The 18,138-nt window shown below is 38.2% G+C and overlaps 1 protein-coding gene across 1 annotated transcript in view; it reads left to right on the forward strand.

Moving 5' to 3' along the window:
* Positions 1 to 18,138, forward strand: part of LOC109468182 — a 34,248-nt gene continuing 16,110 nt past the window's right edge. The window contains exons 1-8 of the mRNA XM_019766437.1: positions 1 to 4; positions 416 to 781; positions 1,338 to 1,463; positions 2,054 to 2,302; positions 3,175 to 3,342; positions 3,833 to 3,991; positions 4,658 to 4,753; positions 6,610 to 6,699. Coding sequence (XP_019621996.1) covers positions 1 to 4; positions 416 to 781; positions 1,338 to 1,463; positions 2,054 to 2,302; positions 3,175 to 3,342; positions 3,833 to 3,991; positions 4,658 to 4,753; positions 6,610 to 6,699 — 1,258 coding nt within the window. The remainder of the gene's footprint in view (positions 5 to 415; positions 782 to 1,337; positions 1,464 to 2,053; positions 2,303 to 3,174; positions 3,343 to 3,832; positions 3,992 to 4,657; positions 4,754 to 6,609; positions 6,700 to 18,138) is intronic.

Consider the following 18,138-nt stretch of genomic DNA (forward strand, 5'->3'; position numbering starts at 1 on the left):
ATGGGTAAGAAATATTCGCAAATGTTTGTGTAAATCGTCATATATATATATATATATATATATATATATATATATATATATATATATATATATATATATATATATATATATATATATATATATATATATATATATATATATATATATATATATATATATATATATACTTCTATCTACCTATCTATCTATCTATCTATCTATATAACTATATCTATATATCTATCTATATAACTATGTCTATATATCTATATAGATAGATAGATAGATGGATAGATAGATGGATGGATAGATAGATAGATAGATAGATAGATAGATAGATAGATAGATAGATATAGATATAGATAAATAGAGAGATAGATATACTTCGTCATCATAAAGTATTCCTAAATTACATGGATACTACATCTCTTTTTAGGGGATCCAGGCATATCTATCAAGGTGGAGGCACGATCAAGAGGGTTGATACAGTTTCTCAAAGCACGATGGCCTTTCTTCACAAACCCTACTAAGGAAGAGACAGGTTGCATTGTCTTCATCATCTCTTGCCACGACCTGGATGGTCTGCGTGAACTGTGGATGAACTATAAACTTGGAAAAGTCAATAGATTTCTGGAGGACCTGTTTGCTCGACAGGCCAGACTTTCCTCCGTAGAAACGGATACAGACCTGGAGATTAAGATTGACAAGGGGGATTTTTACGCCTGCCGTCAACATCTGCTTCTAACCAGCCCTATAGATAATGGTTATCGGATGGTGAGACTTGGAGGTCCCAAGTTCGAAGGTGAATGTTTCTCTTTTATTACATGAAATTTTGGGTGCGGAAGTATTATTTTGTGTATACACAAGTATTATTGCGGAAGTATTATTTTGTGTATACACAAGTATTATTGCGGAAATATTATTTTGTGTATACACAAGTATTATTGCGGAAGTATTATTTTGTGTATACACAAAATAATACTTCCGCACCCAACATTTCATCTATAGATGATTGAAAATGGTTTTGTCTAGACGTAATCAGCAAAATCAGAGAATTGCATACGTCTTGGTCTTAAATGTCTATCTGAAATTTGTTTCTTCTTTATGTTTTTGGCACACTGTTATTGTCATTTTGCCAAGAAGAAAAGCGTGCAATGATAGCGCTGTTTTTTTAAATAAAAAAAAAACTTTTTACGAATGTATAATGACACGGAAAGCCAACTTTCAATGCAATAACAAGAATGCTATAATAATTCATACTTGGTAACGTTAAACAAAAAATATGTAATGGCATCTTTGTATGATTAATCATTAAGCGTATTATGGTATTACAGTGAATTTGATTTATTTGGGTTTAGCATCAACGGCAGGCAAACAGCAGGGCCTGAGTGAGGATTTCCCAGTCTACTGTAAACCGATATCTCACAAGGCAACCTGCCCACAACTGGACTTCATGGACCCTGCAGTACCTATGGACCAGCTAGGTAAGCATAATAAGTAATAATTCAGATGGGGGTTCCCAAAAATTTCTATAATCCTTTCGCTAACTATGAAATTATTATGATAATTTTTAGAGTGCAAAATATTCAATTACTTCGTGGGAGAAAATGGACTGACTTGCTTAATGCCTTGATTATGCAACTAAGAAACTCTTTTGCATGCATTATATCACTTGATAATATTTTCCACCCGGAATTAATAAAGAGAGCTACTGCTGACTGTTGCAATTACTGTATCGCAAATTATTTCTTAAAAAAATTATGCTTATTATGATCATTTACTAAACATGAAATTTCCGGAAGCTACTACAAAGTTTTATAGTATTATGTATAGTATCTTTTCATTTAGAAAATTATTTGTTTAAAAAATTATGTTTTATCACAGTCATTGACTAAACATGAAATTTCCGGAAGTCACTTCAAAGTATTGAACTATGGTATCTTTTTATTTACTAAATTATGGTATCTTTCAAATTACATTTCATGTACACAATGGATATCTTCCTCTCGTTCTCAATTATATATTGCGAAGTTTAAAAAAAGAAGAGAATAAGAACCATGAACTTTTGTTTTAGTTCAAATACAGGCGGCCCACAAGAGCATGTCGGTCGCAATAGAGGAATTATTGGATGCTGAACACACAGCAAGGAGGCAATACCATGGGCGGAAACAAACGCCAGGGAGGGAGATAGATCCAGGGACAACGAGATACCAAGTTATGAAGACGAACCAAGAGGAGGCGAAAGGCGAAGGAAAGAAGACAGACCTAGGAGCGGAAACAGACCCAGAGATGAAGACAGACTCAGGGATAAAGAAAGAGCCAGGTAAGGGAACAGGCCAATGAAACAGGATAGAACAGAGGAACAAGGGTTACTTTATAAAGATGATGCAGTCTGGAATGAAAGGTAATTCTAGTTCGTCCTGCCAAAGGAACCGAATACGACCAAGCAATTAATTCTTATGGATATGTTCGACAATCACGGTGGTCAAATTTTGAAGATTTGAATAATCCCATCCACTTAATCACGCGGCCTGACATGTTTGCAATCGTGGTATTTCAATTGCAATTTACCTAAAAATGCTTTAAATTGTAGACAAGACAAAAATCTCGATTTGTGTCGGACGCTTTTTAAAAAGATGGTGGCATTCAGGAATTTTTGGCCTTGGCAGTTGAAAAATTACATTTTTTGCAATTTTTGTCGGCTTTAGAAACACTTAATATTTTAAATTAAAAAAGTTTGTCCGGCTCAAACCTTTTAAGGTTAAAACTAAAATTAAAATTTTGTCATAATGTTTAATGAAATGCAAAAACTGAGGATTTGGGGGTTTATCTAGAACCGGTTTAAATCAGTTGTTTGGATAATATCGATATACATTTCAGCACTGTAACCAAAACAAAAACATTTGACGTACATGCAGTGCAGATTTATGACATTTGTAGAAAAGATTCCACGTGAATCTGTTTCTTATATTTAAGAACATATTTAACGTAGCGTGGAACCCCGGTAACCTGGTTCCTATCCGCAATTGGAAACTTTACCGTTGAATTTGACCGCCGTGAATGCCATACCCATATATATGTCTTTAAAGCACATCTAACAAAGGTTGTCATTAGTTTTGTCTTGTGTACCTAAATAAAGAAAATGAATAAAGTAAAATTTCTTCAAGTAGCATTAAGCAAGTGCAATTTTTACAGACCTTAAAATTGACCCACCTGTCACGTCTCAACACAAGAGGGCTTTCCCCTATGAGGAAGAGTCTATCCAGGCAAGAAAACGCTTCAAGGCCTACTCAGATCTAGATGTTGCAGGGCCAAGTGGGTCTGGGGAACAGCATCTGGAAACAAAGGCTTCTAGCTCAGAAGGTTTGAATCAATCTAAATTTAAGTGAACAATTATGGGAAAACTTTTCCAGGCTTGTTTTGTTCGATTCTGTGGTATGCAATTATAATATGCTTTTAAAACTATAAGCTTTGATCAGACTGATTAAATATCCATAAACATCTTCAACAACTGCAAGAGTTTTAAGGCCTCGCCCCTCCTTGTCTTTGTTTAAAAATTGTAACCGAGATGGTATTCAGCTCCTTTATGAAAAACTAACAGACTATTAAGAAGTGGAGCCAGGCATTCTCGCTACAGACGCACGCACGGGAGGCTAGCGTCCAAAAAATCTGTAGCTAAGACGGGGAGGGGGGTGTTCATCAACTCCCCTTCTTTATTTATAATAAGGAAAAAAGAAAGCACTACGATGTTGTACCTTGTACAGTTGTTGTACCATCTATCTAGGACATTTGCACTTTTGGCATGAGATTAGCGTATGTACAAATTTTACCATTCAACCTCTCCTCTTTCCAGGCGCTAAAGGTCATCCTGCAGATGACAGTGACCACAGTGTGAACGACAGGATTATGGACCTAAAGCACAAGTTCTTTACTGAGGATGTGTTAAAAGACCACAAACTTTTTCAAGAAACAGTTGATCGCTTCAAGTTAGAATTAAGGGCGATGTTAGAAGGTTGGTATATGAGCCTAAAACATGACGGGCTTGAGTTTATTACCACTGGGAAAGGGGGTATCCCTCCAAACAGGGATCTGTTTTAGTCATGGGTGTGCTTTTGTACCTTGCATATCAGTGGATTGTGGTTTGAAGTCCTGATGACGGATCTGGAGAGATGTGTCATTGATTATTACCATCGCCAACGAGTGTTACGGCTAACCGAATAGCCGAAGTCATAAAAACCTACATGTTTCACGGACGCGGGGGCATCCAGAGTCCGTCAATGAAGGGTTAATACCCTTCCCCAGGTGATTAACCCGAATAAACCACCAAGTGAGCGTAGCGTCCGGGGTGGTATATGCGGTTGTTATAGCACCTGACCATTAATTTTCTCAGCATATACTTCAAGAACAAGGTGGGGCATTAACGTATCATATAGCCTATCCAATAACGCATCCACAACCACCTGCGATATCTCTTCTACGTGGCACTAAGTTACTTCGCTCTCCATCACTTTGTTGCTTGATTAATATTTACACCTGGACTTAAAAATGTTATTGTGCTATCACAAAGGTTTAAATCATATAGTGCTACAGAGTTTGTTTTACATACAGCATTTCTTTGTTGGAAAAGAAATTCTTCATTTTTATGCTACGTGCTTTATAAGAAAAAAATGTTTTACAGCCGAGAACAAAAAGTTGCTAAGTGAAGAACAGTCATCAGATGATGATAAAGAAGAAGATGATGACGATCAGCCTACAGCCCCTAAAGGGAAATCAGGTTAGTTTGGCGGAACTTGTATGATCTTCAGTATTTCTAATAAAATAGCTCTAAAAATCTCATTGTAAGCCTTCACTATTCTTTGCAGTTCAATCAATCAATCAAGCCCTAGGATGGATTTGGGATTTGCACTGAATGCTGTGCTCGATGAAAGCAAGATCAGATAGCTGATGGCATTCCAAACAGCACATAAATGTATGTGCTACACATATATGTGTTACATGTGTACAACCAGATCCAGACTCAAGAATTAATGTGAAGCTCCTTCTGTGGTACTGACCTTGTTGAATTGGGTCTGCCTAAATACCTCAACCGACCTCAACCGACCTCAACCGACCGCGTAATGTGTTAATATGCAGTATACATGGGCTAACAACCTTTTCTAACGGTCTGGATACATTGTCTATGCTTGTATGAATGAAATTTAAGAGCATAAAGGGATCGACATAAAACTATTGAAATAAATGATCTGTCTAGCCACCCCCCAAGGTTCGTTGGTTCCTCCTTGAGGTCAATGGAGGTCAAGCCGGTATGCGTACGTGCTTTAGCAGCTTGGATGTCAGGCTGGAAAACACTCGGTATATAGCTATTATGACTTGGTTATGATAGTATTTGTGCTTTACTATGATCTATAAACCAACATCTTTGCGTTCTGTTGCCTGTTTAAAGCAAAATGTGTCCAGAGATTCCCCATGCAGGCCCAACGATGGCCCAACGATGAATAACTTTTAAAAAACTGGTAAAATCGTCAGAGTTACAGAGTTTTTCCATTTATACAAGCATAGACAATGTATCTAGAGCGTTGGAAAATGTTGTTGGCCCATGTATACTGCAAATTAACCCATTACGCGGCCGGTTGAGGTCGGTTGAGCTATTTAGGCATACCGGTACCACCCATTAGCTGAAGTAAGGGTAATTACACGAGCCATTTGACTTCAGATTTTTTTATGGGTTCACCACACCACGAAGTGGTGGTGAACCCATATTGCTTTTTCTGATGTTTCTTCTCCTCCTTCTCCTTCTCCTCCTTCTTCTTCTCCTGCCATTTTTTAAATGGATTCAGCTTCTTCATTTTAGGGCCTAAGGTCCTGAAATTTGGTATGGAGGTACAGTGGGCAAATACCCCTAGGCGTTTTTTAAATTTTTGTGATACGGGCTTTTAGAATGGTTTTATTTGAGTTTTTTGGCTGTGTTATAGCAAATGTATTACTGTGTTAGTGTGCCTTGTTTACCACGTTTGGGCATGAGTCATCACAATGGAATGCAGGGCATCAACCAATAGGCATGCAGCTTTCCTCTATTCTTCTTGCTGATTGGCTGTTGGGATTTAACTTGATTAACAGGCTGCACAGAGCATTTCCACCTGCACAGAGCACTTCTTGCTGATTGGCTGTTGGGATTTAACTTGATTAACACCTGCACAGAGCATTTCCATACTGACAGTATGTCTTTATTCAAGTGTTTTGGTAGGTATTTCAAGCTTTTCTGCTCCAGCATTGGAATGCGGGGCATGAACGTTTTTTTATTTTATTTTGAAAATCAACAGTTTGCATTATGCAATTAAAAATCCTAACCAATAAAGTAGGGAATAGCTATCCAACTGTTGTTTTAGTTGTATGTTACTTCATATTATAGTTATATCAATGTAAATCATTGTTTTCCCTTGTGTTTCTCATTCTTTCCCTGCCATGTCGTAAAATGTGGTGAACCCATCGCTGTATTTGCTCCAAAGCAAATATTGGCCTTTCTAGTTTTAGATGTTTTACGTCAGACAGTTTTATTATACTTATATAATGAATACAGCTCAGGTTTTCCCATCACAGTGTTGTTTACATCCATTTTATTCTGTTGCTTAGCTGAGAAGATAAGCACAAAACAATCATCTGATAATGTTAAAGAAGAAGATGATGAGAATGTGGCTACGGTGCCAGTTGCTGGGAAATCTGGTAAGGTTTGCAACAAAGTTCTCCATTGACTTCATTCAACAAAGTTCACAATTGACTTAATACGTAATACATGTAGGTTGGTGTTTTTTGTTTGTTTTATATAGTACAATTTCCGTTATCACAATTTTAAAGCATACAATGTACCTTGCTGTAACTAAACAGGGCAAGATGGCATACCGAAAGAGGACACACACAATGTTTGTGAATAAACTTCAGCAAATTCCTTTAAAATATCTTTAGATACACGGATCCAAACAATCCACTGTCAATTTCAGTTTTGAAAAATTCTACTTTGGGCTGACATAAACTCATTAACCCTATTCAGACCGGGCTTTTTGGGACAGGCTCAGACGGGGGGGGGGCTTTTGAGGCCCGCTCCCTGTAACTCAACAACCACTTAGCGTAGGGCTACCAAATTTTCAGCGAATGGTGTAGTAATGAAATTAATTCATAATAACAATTTTTGTGTAATTATGACGCCATTATGACGTCATTTATATGATTTTGGGGGTAAGACCGTCAAAAATTCTTTTTCCGTAAAACTTAATGGAATACAACCAAACTTTAACAAAAAGTGTCTATGATGCAATATTAATATCTGCTAATACTTATGTTGCCCTTGGCAACAACACTGACGATGACGACGACGCAAGTTGCTAGAAAATCAGATAAGATTTGCAAGAATGTAAAGTGCTTCGTTGTCTTAGAATAAAAAGTAGCCGTAGGTTTGTGTTTTGTGCTAACCCTCAACAGTACACCTTCCCGGACTGATTAATCTGTACACCTGGGGTCCGCGCGGACCCCAGAACAGTTTTTTGCTAATTTTTAGAAATTATCAACATGCTACCAGCTGAATTGTTTTACAAACTGATGTGGGAACCTCTGTGTCCACATTACATGCAAAAATCATACATTTTTAACGTTTTCTATTTTTTGGTGAAGAAAAGAAGACAAGAAGAAATACCCGATTTCAGACTGAAGGGGCTTTTGAGGCCCAACTTTGACCTCAGATAGCGGCTAAACGGCTTGCGCTAGAAGTATCAAATTTGGAAACCTATCCTAAAATGTCTCTGGAAAAAAGTTCATATTAGTTTAATACTAGTAAGTTGATGTTTTTTTGTGTTGCCATGGCAACGGGTTTCTAGCAGGCAGTTTTTTGAAAATAGAAGTAATTTTGGTTTAGACATAAAAATTTTATATTAAATTACACTTCTTTTCCAACATTAATAGCATCTTACATAATTGAATATAAGTTAGATCATTTAATATGCATAGAATATGCTAATTTGATGACGTCATTGGGCAAAATCCAATATGGCGGACTATATTATTAGCTCTGACGTCATATGACGTCATAATTACACCAAAGATTAAAATCTAATTCTATTACTACACCATTATCTGAAAACTTGGTAGACATACGATGAGTGCATAAAATATATAAAAACGGAAATAAGGTAATGTATAAGAACGCTAGTGTATCCATTATGATCGAAAGCCGGCTGGGGTCCGCGCAGGACCCCAAAAGAAAATCAGAAATAATTTTTTTTATAAATGGTAGAAACGGAGTTTTCTGCACTGTATTGAGAGACAACTTTGTGGGTGACAATTAGCTAAAATTTCAGAAAAAAAATCTTTAGAAACAAAAAAGATATTACAGAATATATAGTGCTGGGGTCCGCGCGGACCCCAGGTGTACTGTTTAGGGTTAAAAGCGTAAACGAACAATTAAGGTATTTCATTCATTGAAATTCCTTATCCTTTTCTGTATAGCTCACCTACCCGTGTACCTGAATCTAGGCCTGAATCTAGGCCTACAACCAGCTGTAAGTAAGACAGAAGCAATTTATGAAAGTGTCATCGGACGGATACTGGAACTGGAACGGGCACTGTTTACCATGCAAGGATTAAATGACCCAAAAAAAATGGCCCAAAGGCGGAAGAAAACGGAAAAATTGTTTCTGAGACACAAGGCTCTATTGAAGGATGCTATAAGTGGATAGTTGGTAAACAGAATTACCTGACTAGGGCACACAACCTCACTCCGCATACTCCACATGAAGTAAAATAGCCATATCAATACCGAATGATCTATAGAGTAAATTTAATTAATGATGGCTTTCGCATTAGAAAACATTGTCAGATGACTTATTTATGATCAAGAGATCTACTTATGATTAGCACTCCATGATATTGTACATATAGCATCCAAGGTAATTATTTTAATACCAACAAAATAACCTCTGTTTTCTGTCGTTTGAATATTACCAACAGCAGCTATCAGTACCAAAAACATTTGCAGGTAAACAAATAAATAGAAGTAATTTTATGAGGCAAATACAAGGATTATAAGATGTAATTAATTATATGTATTTCTATGACTTGCATCCTCGAAATTTACAGTAAACAAGAGCATACATTTAGTGCTCGGTTTTAGCTTTAAAACATTTTCTTAAAGTTTTATAAAAGGAATTATTGTTAAATCTGTTGACCTTCTCTTAAGGATTAAAAACAAATTCATCAGTTTGTTGTTGTGGGTCTTTGTATTTTTTATGTTCTGCGGTTTAGCTTATGTCATGTCTGAAAATGGAGTAGCAATACTATACATTGTTCCAGGAACAGTAAAAAATTGGTGAGCACTGGATTTTAAAACTTATGAAACTTTTGAAACTACCAAATGTTAAATTTCATCATTATCATCATCATCATTATGCCTGGCGTCTTTCTGTCTGAAGGGAGAGAGTCAACTCGGTCCGGGCAAGACGCCCGGCATGATGATGATGATGATGATGAGATTTGGGATTCTTAGCGGAGGACGTTTCGAGCAACATTCCTGAATGTGTAGACGTAGAATTGCACCTATGACTATGACCACTATACACAAGGAGGAAATTGAAATTTCGTTGTAATCTCAATAGAATAGCCTATGCTTATTATTTGATATCGTGATACATTAGATCCTTTGTGATAGGCCACCAATTTCCTGAAATTTTTATGGCTTCGCCACACCACGATTTTTGGGACCAAGAGCCCTGGTACTAAAACTAAATGACCTAAAATTTGGTATGGGGATACCGTGGACACATGTCTACAGAATGACATCCAAGCTTTTGACATACGCCACTTAAAATGTGTAAAATAGAGCTTTTGGCTATTTTTTGACAAAAAGTACATTTTTTGCTCCTGTGCCCTAATATTAAATCTGAATAACCTGAAATTCGGCATGAAAATACTTTGGACACATGTCCAAAGAATGTTATTCACACTGTTGACACACTTTAAAATTGTGTGAAACCGGGCTTGTTGGCTATTTCCAGTCCAAAAATGCTCCTGTGCCCTAATATTAAAACCAATTGACCATCAATTTGGTATGGAAGATCCTTGTACAATTCCTTTAGAACTTTTTTTCGCTTTTATCATTTGAAACAATGTAAAAATTCTGTAAAATGGGATTGATTTCTTTCCTAATTTTGACCAAAAATGTACATTTTTGCCTACTAAGCACTAATACGAATACAAAATTCTGAAATTCAGCAGAAAGGTAGCTTGGCACAAAATGCTTAGACTATAGTGTTCACTATTCACATTTAACCCTCTAAAATACGTTGTTTACCTTATTTTGAGTAAAACAGCGATTGCGTGTGGCTTGAAAACCCAAATCCCCAACTGACAGTTCTAAATAGAACGTTTGGGTTCTACCAGGGTTCTACATGCTCCAACAGCAGAGGGCGTTGGAAGATTCCATTGCTGCATGGGGGTATAGATTATTGGACAGATTTCATTTAGGAACAGTCCATTTGCGCGGGAGGGGATAAGTCTACTTTTGGTACGGGGGATGTGTTGACGCCATCTGCTGCATTTGCTCCCGAGCAAATGTTGGCTTTTCTAGTTTTTATTTGTCTTTTTTTTTCTATAGATAAAATTCTATCAAGGGGCAAATAAAGCAACATAAAATTCTATGGGATGGTTCATAGTCATTTGATAAAATCAAACTTCTAATGGCACAAAATCATCTACAAATGGCCTATGGGAAGTAGAATCTAATAATTTTTCATCAAATGCTAGATACCCCACAAGATATGTTATACGTTCAGAAGGGATCATTTCAAATGGATACCAGTTTGAAAAGTTTCCTGATATCATCCATGTGCTAAAAGAAACCATTCTGAAATTGGCTATTCTCAAGTCTCCATGCATATTAATTTACTAAGATCACTTTACTATCACGAATTACTATGGAAAAGGGATTAAGTGGTACGGAAACAACATATTCTAAATGGCCCTTTAAAATATCAGGCAATTTGTTTTTAATATCAGGGCGTTAAGATTAGTTTTGAGATCTCCACCAGACTCTTGAGTGTGCAGGTTAAATAAATAGTAGGAATCGGCCTAAGAAGGCAATTTGGACACTGTATGGCTGGCTAACATTGTTACATTTATTGGCCGATTTTTACTATTTATTCAACCTGCAAAGGGGTCTGGTGTTGACTAGCATAAGATGCACAGTTTTTTTTACAAAATGTGGTTGGCTCTTGTTATTGAATTAGATTGCAGGAGCTTGGCAGATGTATCTCCTGCTACTGTGGCATCCAATATCGTCCCACATAGGAAAACCAGTAGCACTCGACCAGTACTGGACGCAGTTCCTAGAACACCAACTCCACATTTTCGGGATACATGGCTCTCCTGGGCACCATGCCTAAAGGAAACAGAATACAGAATGATATATTTGGAAATATCCTAGCATATACGCATTGTTCAGTTACCTATGTTCTTCTTCACCTCCTCTTTATTTCCTGGAATTTTGTTAAATGGATCTAATTTCTTCATATATTTTTGTGCCATATTATTCTGATGACAGTCACAGTGGTCAAGGAAAAGTTGGTCCTTGTGTACCATTTGTGTTTGAATAATCTTATAATTATGCATTGTACTATAACATTGTTAAGTTATCTACGTGCCATTTATAATAAACAGGATTTGGATAATGCATGTGTAGCTTTTTTGCCAGGTCCTTGCTTAATTTGACATTGATGAACAGAGTATACACATACCTGGTAGTTGCCTAAAGCAAAGCCGTCCTCCCATTGCCAGCGTCTCTTGTATCGAAAAAGGGTTGCCACGTCCTTTATGCCGATCCAATAACTTTGGTTGAGTCCAACAGTTTTGACCAGGTTTCTCAGGGCGACGTCCAGTTCTTTCGTCTTAGGCATGGCTAGTGTCCCTCCGTCGTCAATGCATGCTTTCCTGGCGTCATCATACGTCTTTGTCCCAACGGAGAGCCGGATGCACGTCCCGACAACAGGTCTGTAGCCGACTTGGCAGTCAAAAGTTTGCAGGTTTCTATCAGCTGAAACATGCAATTTTATTATTGGACCAATAGCAAGAATATTAACTAAACTCAATAATTTAGCGCAACTTAGCAGATGACTGTTGGTGGATGAACGCTACGATCTAAACTCAATATGATTTAAAAAATCTTACTTTGAATTTCATTCTACTTGGCCATGACAACACCGGTACAATAGCTCAATTGGTGGAGTGCTCGCTTTGTAACCGGGAGGTCGTGAGTTCAAACCCCGGCCGGGTCATACCAAAGACTTTAAAAAGGGTACACACTTCTTTATCTGCTTAGCACTCAGCACATAAGAGAAAGGGTGTGGGAAGGTCAAACACACAGCACTACCAGCGGACCAGCCCCCTGCTGTAGTGCATTGCACGGGAGACCTTTCATTTCCTTTCCTTTCCATGACAATAATGCTGACATCAAAATGACGTCATAAAATGACGTAATGCATGTTCAAGCTATCCGCCATCTTGTATCGTCAATTTTGAATTTCTGAATATCCTTTTTTTTCAAAATAAACCCGTTGCCATGCATGGCACCCAGAACATGTATTAAACTATTTCACGCAAGTTTGGTAGTTCTAGCCCTTCAGGGGCTATCCGCGATGAACATTGTTGCGGGCCGAATGTATAGCAGTGACCCTCATTTGTGTAAAACGGGCTTCTTGCATCAAGTACTTTCTGAAGCTTCAAATAAGTCCAAGTTGATTTGATTATGTGAATGAATTTTCGGCCGTTTCGAATTTAAAGGTTTTCGACCAGATAAGATAAACATATTACCTGTGCATGTTGGTGAGTTTCCATCCCAAGTTCCATCAGACCCACAGGTCAGTGAAGATGTGCCAACAAGTTTGTATCCTGGCTCACACGTGAAGTTGACCACTTCTCCGTAGGAGTTTGAGCCAGACGCAAAGCCGTTGAGGGGAGGCGACAGTAATAGGCACTGGACAGCTGTAGTTAAAACATTCCGATTTATTTAGCATGATAACATAAGCTGCAAAACATTTACAATGCCCCAATATTTTCACTAGTGCCTCTTCATTTTTAACAAAAGATAAAGATAGTATATTTTTATATTATTAAGCAAAAAAGGAGCATATTTTGTATGTTTCTAGAATGCCTTACCTGCACATGCTGGGGATTTTCCATTCCAAGTTCCATCAGACAGACAAGTCAGTGAAGATGTGCCGACAAGTTTGTATCCTGGCTCACACGTGAAGTTGACCACGTCTCCGTAGGAGTTGGAGCCACTTACAAAGCCGTTGATGGGATTCGACAGTAATGGGCACTGGACAGCTGTAGTTAAAACAAATTATTTCGACAATGTATCAGGAGCCGCAAACTATTTACGAGGCCATTGACCAATGGGGAATACTTAGATTTCACAAGATAACATGAACGGCAGAATAGTGACGAAGCCCAAGTATTTTCACTAGCCCCCTCTTGATTTATACAAATGGTATCTTATTATAGAATTTAATTTGAAAATGAACAGCAGTGTATAGTTGTTGTGGAATGTATTACCTGTACATGTTGGTGAGGTTCCATTCCAAGTTCCATCAGACAGACAGGTCAGTGTAGATGTGCCAACAAGGTTGTATCCTGGGTCACATGTGAAGATGATGACCATATCTCTGTATGACTTGATGTCATCAACGAATCCATTCAGGGGAGGTGGGGGCGAGGGACACTGGTCAGCTAGTTTTTAAAGAATCATAATTATAACGCCTGTTGGCAACAATATGTTCAGTACTTTTCTTAACCTGTTAATGTTGAATGTGTTTGGATGCTAAACAATTCAGATTACACTCTAAAATAACTACTATGTTATGGGATTTATCAAGTAACGCATAACAGCAATAATAGCAAAGTAATGAGAGAGAATATAGTGATTTCATTTTGACTTTGACACAAACACAACACAAATATGAACAAAAACGGTATGTCTGATTTATGAATAATGAATTAGGCAATGACTTACGTAATTGTTGCCTCATTCGTATAAATGATGCATGTTGCCTATTTTATATTTTTCTTGCTGGTTAATCCAAAGAACACTAAGCAAAACGTACGAATAATGTAACAAGATGTAGGCTCTTATGCAAAATTGCAAATCGATATTTCATTTTTGATTGGGTGATTTTGCCAACGATATTTTGACTTTTTAAAGTCAAAATATTCATTGCTTTAAAAAGCAATGAACTGACTTATATAATTTCGTTCAACAAAAACTAGAATGAGAGCTACTTCTTGTTGTATTTATGGCCTCGTACCTTCTCCAGATGCCGCAATCTTAGATATTGAGCCTGCCTGATGTTTTATCACTTAACCCAGACAGCAGTTTGAATAAAAAAGTCTATATTTTGCATACCATTCACCCGATTTCGGGTAAGTTTTATTATATATTCGTTTAGACCTTGGAGCAAGACGACAAGAGCTCAGATGTTCGTTTTAAATAGTGCTGCATTTTCATAAAATCCGTAAGAACGACCAGGCATCCCTTATAACATGAAAAGACGGTTTTAGACCAACATACCTGCCATGTTGTCCTCAAGACGTCCCATAGCGTCAGTCTGGTTTTGCTTCTGTTCTAGGTTTAAAGCGTTCACTGTAGTTGGAATGGGGGATATGTCCTAAAGTAGAGATAATGTTTAAACCTTTAAGACACTGTCTGGCAAGAATTTATCATTGGGATATCATAGCACTTCTATAACCTACCACTTATTCTGTAAAGAGGGGAGGGGGACTTATTTGCATGATTCACATGTGTTGATTGCTTTGATATTCTGCACTTATATATTATGTTTCAAGTCCCAAATTTACACCCACCACCTATGTACACAGCCATCCCTAGCCCTCCTCCAAAGAGATTCAAAATATGTTCGGTAGTCAGGCATATCATATAAGTTTACAACAGACAACATCACTTACTCAAACCATGGTATGGGATAGAAAACCATTAATGTTTTTTACGCTTTCCTGACCGACCCTAGAAAAAAGCCATTGACCTTTGCGTGTATATTGATCAACTGCAGGTAAGGCTATGAAATTTACCACCTGGCATCTGAATTTTAAACTTCTGAATTCTAAAATGCCATTTAAAGCATTCTCATAAGCATTTTTTTTCATTCGGGGTAAATCGGCTGAAAGACTTGTCCGCAAGCAAACAGAAGGACGGGTCGTTGAAACATTATTTGTTGGCTCAATTTAGCTGAAATCTAAAAAAGAAAGAACAAGAGTTCCATGATCTCATATCTTCGCCAAATGGTGTTAACCCTTGCGGTCGATGGATTATACAATTTTAATCATTGATTTTGTAAAAAAAGAGCCTCATTTGCATGTATTATATCAGTTGATCATATTCTCCAACCAATGAAAAGCCTTATCTTAAAAAAGGCTATTATAGCACTTCCTCATAAATTATACAAACGATGTTAATAAATTATTGATGTTCGCCTTCACATAACTTCCAAATGTGGCAGGTTTGACATTCCCAGCAGTTACAACTATGAAATTATAAAAATTTCCTATTGATTATGCAAATTAGGTCTTTATTTAGGTCCTATTATTGAACATAGCAGATTTATAGAATTTCCTCATTAATTATGCAAATTAGCGCCTGCTTTGCATAATTGTCATTTGATTATGTCAAGCATCACTTCAGCTACCTGAATACTAAAAATCACGACAATCCGTCCACCGGTTCTTGAGTTATCCTCCTTAAAAAATTCTGTCGACTAATGCTCCTGCAGTTCCATAACAAGCCGCTAGGGGTGCCTAAACACATGTCACTTCTTCCCTACCCCAAGAACTATCTACCAAACAAAATTCGTGACCCTACATGTCCAGATCGCGAGATATCAAAACCGGAAGTTCTGCTGCAGTACCAACAAAAGCCACCAGGGGGCCCAAAATCTAATCATTTCTAGGTCTCATCAGAACCTACGTACCTACCAAGTTTCATGGCAATGCATATTAAGCTTCTTGAGTTATGCTGTTCACAAACGGACAGACGGACAAACGGCCAAACGCTACTGAAAACATAATCTTCTTGGCGAAGGTAAAAATGCGATGTCGCTAAGCACAAACAAAAGCAACGGAATCAAAGTATTCCTTTTGTAGACTTTTAAAGAACTTCTTACTGATGTTTTCTTTCATTTCGACTTTGATTTTGTCGACTTTGTTTGAGCCACCGAATCAGTCTGCCGAACACTAAATGTTTTGTTTTCTTCAAAGCTGGCAACAGGCCAAAATGACCTGCCCTGTGTACACTATTTGCATACCGAGGCTTCCATAGCCACTCCATGGGTACAGGGCCTTGTATGCAAAAAATTATATTAGGATAGGATGACGGTTAGGCTAAAATTATCTCCCACTGTAAGGAAAATGGTATTAATTGTCAGCCACGGGTAGGTCTTCAACTCTAGACAGACAAAGTATTTTCTGAAATTGTTCACACAACACAAACTACGATAACACATTCAGGTAATATAAACCGTATTCTTGACCATCACAAATTCGTACAAGTGATACAAACAGTTTTGAAGTCCTTCGTTCGTCGAAGAAGGTTAGACATACAGGTAATATGATACACCAGTAAACAGGTGCTGAATACATGAATGGTTTTTCCAATAGGGGCTGCACGAGCAACCTCCATGGAGGAGCTCTGCGGAGCTCCTCCATGGAGGTTGCTCGTACAGCCCTCCGCGATACCCCCGCAGAGCTCTGCGCCTAAAGAAGTCAATTCGTTGGTTGGCGTCACCGTTCAGTTTTACTTTCACCTCTTTGCGCTCTACGCTCAAAACAAGTCAATTCGTCATGGCTGGCGACACAGGTTCAGTTTTGTATAGAGCTTCGGGGATTTTAAGCCAGTTCAATGTGACTACTAGGCTTTGTAACGTACCAGGGGACCGCGGAGCTGGCTATTGCTGCTCTGACAGGTCGGGTTCGGTCGGTTTCAAGCTTGCAGTCAATAGCTCTGCGCCGAAACAAATCAATTCGTTGGTTGGCGTCACAGCTTATTTTTGGTTAGACCCTTGTGAATAAAGCTTTAAGTACAAAACACGTTGATGCTGATGGTTGACGTCACGGGTTCAGTTTTGTATAGAGCTCTGAAGATATCATGTTTATTGAATATTACTTTTAGGCTGAACAGCCAGTACTCTGTCACAAATAAAGACTTCGTCACGCAACTCTGCACAGGACTGCTCGCTCAACTCTCCGTCAGTCTGTGACACACGAAGAGCTCTGCGCCAAATAAAGTCAATTCGTTGGTTGGCGTCGCCGTTCAGTTTTGCTTTCACCTCTTTGCGTTCTGCGCTCAAAACAAGTCAATTCGTCATGGCTGTCGACACAGGTTCAGTTTTGTATAGAGTTCCGGGGATTTTAAGCCAGTTCAATGTGACTACTAGGCTTTGTAACGTACCAGGGGCCCGCAGAACTGGTATTGCTGGTCTGACAGGTCGGGTTCCGTCGGTTTCAAGCTTGCAGTCAATAGCTCTGCGCCGAAACAACTCAATTCGTTGGTTGGCGTCACCTCTTATTTTTGGTTAGACCCTTGTGAATAAAGCTTTAAGTACAAAACACGTTGATGCTGATGGTTGGCGTCACGGGTTCAGTTTTGTATAGAGCTCTGAAGATATCATGTTTATTGATTATGACTATTAGGCTGAACAGCCAGTACTCTGTCACAAATGAAGACTTCGTCACGCAACTCTGCACAGGACTGCTCGCTCAACTCTCCGTCAGCTCTGCGCCAAATAAAGTCAATTCGTTGGTTGGCGTCACGGTTCAGTTTTACTTTCACCTCTTTGCGGTCTGCTCTCAAAACAAGTCAATTCGTCATGGCTGGCGACACTAGTTCAGTTTTGTATAGACCTCTGAAGATATCAAGTTAATTGAATATGACTATTAGGCTGAACAGCCAGTACTCTGTCACAAATAAAGACTTCGTCACGCAACTCTGCACAGAACTGCTCGCACAACTATCCGTCAGTCTGTGGCACACGCAGAGCTCTGCGCCAAAACAAGTCAATTTGTTGGTTGGTGTCACCGTTAAGTTTTGCTTTCACCTCTTTGCGCTCCAACAAATTG

Source organism: Branchiostoma belcheri, unplaced genomic scaffold (genome assembly GCF_001625305.1).
Source record: "Branchiostoma belcheri isolate BF01 breed outbred unplaced genomic scaffold, Haploidv18h27 scaffold194, whole genome shotgun sequence".
In the NCBI taxonomy this organism is placed as follows: domain Eukaryota; kingdom Metazoa; phylum Chordata; class Leptocardii; order Amphioxiformes; family Branchiostomatidae; genus Branchiostoma; species Branchiostoma belcheri.